Source organism: Protopterus annectens, chromosome 15.part0 (genome assembly GCF_019279795.1).
Source record: "Protopterus annectens isolate FY-2018-M chromosome 15.part0, PAN1.0, whole genome shotgun sequence".
Lineage (NCBI taxonomy): Eukaryota > Metazoa > Chordata > Ceratodontiformes > Protopteridae > Protopterus > Protopterus annectens.
This window is the reverse complement of record NC_056749.1, coordinates 98,912,151-98,919,762: the sequence shown is the minus strand read 5'-3', so window position 1 is coordinate 98,919,762 and position 7,612 is coordinate 98,912,151. Positions and strand designations below refer to the sequence as shown.

Here is a 7,612-nt window from a genome sequence, read left to right as displayed (position 1 = left end):
ATTCAATACCAAATCAAGCAGGTTAAGCAAAAATTAAACTGAGCATCATAATTTTTGGCCTGTATTTATACATACACACAGACACACATATAGATATATAGGTATATGGGAAACACTAACTGGATCAAATGTACTTTTATTCAACACAATGAAAGATGGTTGACAGATTCCAAGACTGCATTATTTTAGGGTTGGGGTATATACCCTTTCCACCCAATATTGTACTACACTGGAGTTATTATATATAAGTAGCAGGAGGTTGGATGATACAGGAGGGGCTTCCCAAACAATGTTACTGTTTTTTTTTTGTATTTTTTTTGCATGTGCTGAGGTTATTGCTTGATAAATACGTACTAACCTGTTGACATTTTTTATTTGATACTGGGAAAGTCGACATTTGGCTCTGTCAATCATCATAAGTAGACCCATATTATGTAAAAAATGTAAATATAAATATATCTATATCTATATCTATATATCTATATACATATATAGAGAGAGAGAGAAAGAAAAGATAGATGTCTGTAAATTGCCCAGTGGATCTTTTTTTTCTTAGATAAAACAAAAAGGTTTATATATTAGTTACCTTTTCATTCTTCTTTCTTAGGCCATATAGTTAAATCCTTCCCTCTTTTTCATTTTAACATTTATACAAGATCAAAGATCCTCTGCACAACTGCTCTCCTAGTTCCAGCAATGAGAGGGTGAGAGAATGCATGATCATCCAGTAAAAAGAAACTTAATGAAGAGAACCATACCATGTCCATTTAGGTAGAGAGACATGCAGTCGTTAGTGTCTCATTCTCCATGATGTTTTCAGCTGATTTATTTTTTAATTATTCTTATGTTACTCATGATGCTGAACTGCCAATATTAATCTTCTGTTTTCTGAATTTATTTTTAATTTCTTAATTTATATCTCAAATACTTATTGACATGGTTTTGTTGCAGCACTCCCCTGTATTTGCTATACTTGTGGGGTTTTCAATTTTGCTTTCTTTTGATTTTTTTCTTTTCATCTTAGTGCTTGTATTTGTTTTTTTTTTTAGTTTCATTTGCCATGTTCAATGCTTCTGAAGTGTTTTTGTTAATGTGAGAAGGATATCGTCTTTAATTTTTCCCACAACAGTTAAAGCTTCTGCTACATTTGGATCTGAGTATGTTATGTGCTCAAGCGTATGTAGAATTTGTTGAAAGGGGGCCCATAGCCCCTCAAGCCAAAGGATATATGTTACTAGTCTACATCAATTTTTACACATTGAACAATGGACATGAAATCAATGTCTTATCTTCGTACACAACTGATCCAAAACCTTTTATGGTTAATCAAACATAAAAAGCAATACCATGGAACCAATAACAGAAGCTGATTTATAGATTGATCTTGTTTTCTAGATGTCAAGAGTTTTCAGCATCAGGTTCAGACTTCTGAAGTGCTAGTTATTAATCTCAAAATTTTTGTTTTCATCTCTTTATGTTATATCGCCGATCCTTCTTCTATCAGATTTTTGTAATTCTATCTTCTTCCAGGTTTTTGCAGCACATTATTCCCACACCCTCTTAATATAACAACTTTTCTGATATGAATATTGCTTTTCCATATTTAAGAGCCCCTTCAATTCTATCATCTAAAATATTAAACCATTGTGGTCGCATTTCCAGTTGTTTGTCAAAAGAATCAATGAGTTTTAGATGTTGAATAAAAAGAGGTGAGAGGATATTAAACATGTTGTGGGGTTTGAACCTTATCCAAAGTCTGAAAAGTAATTAGATGACTGGGTTAAGGGTGTTCAGGGCAAGACAGAATGATAACAATGACAAGAACTCTACTTGAAATATTATTTCTTGAATGTGTATGCCTAATGCAGACCTTTTCCCCATCTCAATACTCATTTATAAACTGGCTTGTCACTTTCAATAACAACTATTATGTAATGTACGAATGTGCAGTGTAACCTGTACATCTGTAAGCATCCTGTAATCTAAAAAGACTACAAAAATACGGATTGCTGTCAAATATTTTTTGTAAACAATTTGTACAGTGCTGACATTTTAACACCTCTCACAGCATTCCATTACACCTTTATTTGATAGAAGAGATCCTTTATAGAAATTACTGTATTACCTATCAATTGTATTACAATGTTATCATTTTCAGCCAAAAGACTGTAACACTTTATATGTATCACTTCTTGCATACAGTTTATCCACATTAGAAGACAATAAGTTGCTTTAAAGTTCTTAAGATAATTTTCAGATTTAAGTGCTGCCATGTAGGTTGAATATTTTCCATTTCTAACCAAGCTGGTAAATGTTCAAGGTGTACAAAGAGACAGATTTTGCTTTGAATTAGTTTGTGTTGTAAATATGGTATATTATTCAGTTAGAATAAGGGTACATATGGATCCATTATCTCTTTTACTGATATGTTATCCTTAAGTTCAACATAGTCTTGTTAAAAGTTTTTTTTTTTCTTGGCTTTATTCATTCCATTTATTTTGGCTGGGTTACTGCTGCTATTTTCCCATTCCAAATAAGACTTTTTTGAGCCATCCATAAAATATTGCAATCTTTTTTCTAGTTCATTGCTAAAAATGGTGTAAAACAAATGTAGATCCTGTTTGCTACTAAGCATTTTTAGGAATTTTCTTGGCTCTTCTTTTTTGTCTGTTCCTTTATTATTGGTACTCCTAACTGTTTTACTGTTGCCTCCAGTCAGGATCCTCATGGGAGGGTTTGCTACTTGCTCCTTTCTTTCCTTCTGTTACACTGTGTACTTCCAGTAGTGTGTTATATGTCATTTATTTACTTACACAGTAGCACATACTAGTTATCTAAGTTGTGCTGAACGAATCTCTGTTAATAATTGCACCTGTCATACTCAGTATTATCAAACTGATGACTATCAGACTTTCTTCACTCAATTTCTCTCATGTAAATGAACCTATTTCCATACCTGTTAGATCCATCATATCTTCATATGGATTATTTTCTACTTGGCCAAGGGTATTTCTGTTTAATGAATAATGTCGGTTATTTAAAAGAGTACTCTTAATTACCTACTTTGTTACATGTCACATCTTCATATGCCTTAACTTAGTATGCATTTTCTCATGAACCAGAAGGGGAACCTTCTGTGTAAAACACTTGTTACATGTGGCAGATGTATGCGGTTTCTTCCTTTTTCAATTTCTCCAAGTGTTTTGTGTTTCTAATACCATGATAGGAGTGGACCCCATTCCTATGTCAGGGCATGATAACAGCTCATGCAATTACTACTGATTCAGTCTTTGATGTTAGCCAAGAGTGCTCTTTTCAGCCCTCACAATTTACCAATAACTGCACTTCCTGCAAATCATATGTGGTTATATGTGTCATAGCATATTTAAGTATGCTTGAAAATCCTTTTTTATTACTCTATTCCCTCTACTGCTAGAACTGTTTGGGGGATCTTTATCCCACATTGCTGCAGTTTCTGCTCGCAAATCCTTGTATTTTATGATTATGTGTCTAACAGTATGCAACACACTATTGTCACTGAGTGTAGCTATTTCAATGATAAATGCTATGCTTGTCTTTTTTTCTTGGACTAAAACACATGGTTTTCTTGCATATATTTTCTTAACTGTTGTATTGGGTGATCCCATATTATCTGAACTTTTCACTGCAATAATGCTTTATGTTACATATTTCCAATGCTTCTTAGTTACTTGTATAGTGTAGTGTTTGCATAGTCTCCAATTCAACAGTCTTGCCACATTGTGTGCCTTTCAATATATAGAGTGTCTGCCACGAGTTCTTCACAACCAGCATCAATATGTGCAATTGTTTTAAGTTCTAATTACACATCCTGCACTTGTTTGTTCCTTTACACTTTTCCTATACAATTTGTAAACTAATGTGAACTAACTTGTATGTATTCCACTGTCTTGGACTCCCATTATTAGCATTTCATCTTTTGTTTCAAATTCACATCTTCCTAACCATTCATGTGTCAAATCTTGATCAACATGTGGTTGTTTCGTAAGTTCTCTATACTTGCCAGGATAACAGTGCCATTTCTAGATTTTTTTCTTTTGGTCCTTTTCTTTACACACTCTCATTTTGTTTTGGGCACTTTCCTTTGCTGCCTGATTCTCATCTGCTTCTGGGTTGAGTTCCATTCCCACTCCTGTCTGATATGCTTCTGATAACCAAGTAAAGACGTAATGTCAGACTTTTTCACCTCATGTTTTAAGACTTTCACTATGTTTGGATCTGATGAGGTTAGCAGATATGTATGCACAAGTATAGAACTACACATGTAATCAATTTTGAAGAGGCACATACCTCTTTCAGGGTGAGGAATATATAATCTTGGTATACATGATATTTTTACATATCATTTGATAAACATGAATCATTTTTCTAGTTTTCATGTCCATTTGATCAAATAATTTTGAGGACAGTAAATCATCCCAAAACTGTAAGTTAGAACAGAAAAAGCAAATTAATTTACAGTTTGGACTTCATTACTAGATGTCAAGTCAGTTTTCAATGTCAGTTTTAGTCTTCTGAAGTGTTCAGAATTAAGATTTAATCACATTTGTTCATTTTTTTATTTTTAATCCTTCAACTATTTCCAAATATTTTCACACTACCTCCTGCTCAAATTCCTTTATATCACATTAGTTTCCCCAGTGGATATTTTGCTGGTGTTGTAGATTTCTTGATTTAAATGTTGCTTTTGCACATTTAACAAGACCAAATATCATTGCTATTTCATCTGAGAAAGTTTTAAACACTTGTAGGTGTGCTTTCAACTACTCATCTAACAAACTATACAGTTTTAAGCCAGCCACAAAAAGTAGATGATAAATCTTTAAATGGAGTTGTTTTCAGGGAGACAGGTTATACCCACGGCCTAATCTGTTAAGTAAACAGCTTAATGGGTTAAGGGCATGTCAAAACAGTAGCAATGACAAAGAATCAACCTGGAATATCCCTCTTCAAATTTTTATCCCTGGGAACATAATTTTCCCTTTGTCATGGCTTAGCTGTGATATTAGTGCCTTTAGCCAGAAATTAGGTACTGGCTGGGCCTACAGCTTTCCATTTAGCTTTTCTTAATTTTGTCTCAATTTATCCAGCTGTTACTTCATCTCATTTCATATCCTTTATATACGAGTTCTTTACAGTTTCTTTTAATTCTTCTATCCATTCAGCATCTTTGTTATGTTCAACAGAGTCTTCATAAATACTTCTAGAAAATGTGCCTATTTCTTCTTTATTTGGGGTTGTTTCGATTCTTTTTGTTTTTGCCCATTTTTTTATAAAATCATTTTGGGTCTTCAATGAAATTCTTATTTCATATTTTTTCTTTATATTCATCTGCATACCTTCTACTTTTTATGTCTGTGCTGATATTTCTAGTTTATTATCAGCAAAAGTGCATGATAAATCTTGGCCTGTTTAGATACTGTGCATTACTTTTACCTTTTTAAGCATTTTTGATGATCTATTCCCTTTTCTATATTCTTCTAACAATGACACTTCTTGCCTTAATTACTTTACACTTTTCTATATTCAGTGCTTCCATGGTGGCATTCTACTTCCTTTCCTTTGTTGCTCTAGGTTTCTTGTGGTAACACTTTATCCATTATTAGTTTAGCTGCACACTAATATATTCTGTTAATTTCTGTCATTGTTATACAACATGAATTTCTCTAAGTAGTCCTGATTACTGTGCTCATTTGTTTTACCAATCGTCTCACAGTTTGGGCATTATTTACTTTCTGTAATCTATTTCTTTTATCTTTCTTAAGTAAGTCTATCCATCCCTACCAAATTAGGGAGGTCTTCCTTAAATCATTTTCTTTTGGATTGCGAGCATTTTCTTTGCTCTCTGTTTCCTGTGAGTAACCTACAGACAGTTCCAAAACCTCTTCCTGTCACTTATCCTCATCAGAAACACTCTGCTTCATCTGGTGCTCCTGATATGAGAGCCCTTGGGCCCATCACTCCACAGCATTACTCGTGTCAGAGTTGCCACTGTTTTTTGCTCTTTGCCTTGTTCCAGTATGTATTCCCTCATGTGTGGAAAGGGAACTCTTATATGTAAAAGTCTTGTCACATGTGGCACACTTATATTGCCCCTGTCTTGTATGTATTCTCACATGCGATACAAGGGAACGCTTACATGAAAAACTCTTGCCACAAGTGTCACATTCATATATCGTCTCTCCAGCATGTGTTTTCACATGTGTTGAAAGAGTAGATATCTGTCTAAAACACTTGTTACATGTGACACATTTGTATGGCTTCTCACCTGTATGTATTTTCTTGTGTGCTGAAAGTGCACTCCTGAACATAAAACTCTTATCACATGCTGTACATTTGTACGACTTCTCTCCAGTGTGTATTTTCTCATGTGTTGAAAGGGTACTCTTTTGTGTAAAACTCTTGTGACATGTGGTACACATATATAGCTTTTCCCCAGTGTGTATTTTCTCATGTGTTAAAAGACCAGTCTTGTGTAAAAAACATTTGCCACATGTAAAACATTTGTATGGTTTCACTCCAGTGTGTAATTTATTGTGAATTGAGAGGTAAGCCTTCCTTGTAAAATTCTTGTCACATGTGGTACATTTATACATCTTCTCTCCAGAGTGTATTTTCACATGTGCTGAAAGGGTATTCTTCAGTTTAAAACTCCTGCCACATGTGGCACATTTATATGGCTTCTCTCCAGAGTGTATTTGCACATGTATTGAAAGTGTACTCTTCTGTGTAAAACTCTTGTCACATGTATCACACTTAAATGGCTTCTCTCCAGTGTGTATGTTTTCATGCGTTAAAAGGTGAGCAATCCTTGAAAATGCCTTATTACATATCGAACATTTATGCAGCTTCTTTTCAATATTCTCTTGCTTTTTATTAAGAGGGTTCTTGCCACATTCAGAATTCTCATGATTCTTACACAATGACTGCTGACTCCGAATCTCTCTTTGATTTAGATACCTGTTGACTAATTTTTTATTCATCTGTTAGAATACATCACTGATACATACAAAGCTTTACTGTATTAGTTAAAATGTTATTGCGTGAGTTTTATAATACAGTTTGATAAATACATTTTGTTTGGTACTTCATTTAACAATTAGTGACATTTAAGTCTGTATTTATGTAAGCCAGTGATTCAGTAGAAAGTACAGTTGTGTACATTTACCATAAATGTAGATGTTCAAGTGCATTCACTGTTGCAGTCATTACATTTGGGTTATCTGCCTGCAGGTAGCCCTCAGCTGGCCTGAATATCAAAGTCTTGGATTCCTGTGTCGGATGCTGTCTCTTCTTCCATGACGTCAGGTCGTCAGGGGTATAAAACATGCAGCTGATGCCATTACATCAGTTTTTCTTGACCCAGATGTCAGGTGTCCCCATAATGGGAAGCAATTATATGTTAGGTTACACCTCCAACAGAAAGCAAACACACCAGAAAGCATAAAACAAGAAACAAAGGTAAAGCCAAGAGAAGTCAGGAGGCTGGAGGGAGGGTAACCAGGACTGCATTTGATATTAGTTCTTAAAGAGTTAGCACACTGATCAAGGGATCATGAGGATTAGATGAAGG

At 34.3% G+C, this 7,612-nt stretch overlaps 1 protein-coding gene across 1 annotated transcript; it reads right to left on the bottom strand.

Moving 5' to 3' along the window:
• Positions 1 to 471: 471 nt before the first annotated feature.
• On the bottom strand, positions 472 to 7,078 carry LOC122789908 (gastrula zinc finger protein XlCGF8.2DB-like). Its single transcript, XM_044057363.1, has one exon. It carries the CDS (start codon positions 7,020 to 7,022, stop codon positions 5,997 to 5,999), a length of 1,026 nt encoding a protein of 341 aa, XP_043913298.1. The 5' UTR covers positions 7,023 to 7,078; the 3' UTR covers positions 472 to 5,996.
• Between the last annotated feature and the right edge of the window lie 534 nt (positions 7,079 to 7,612).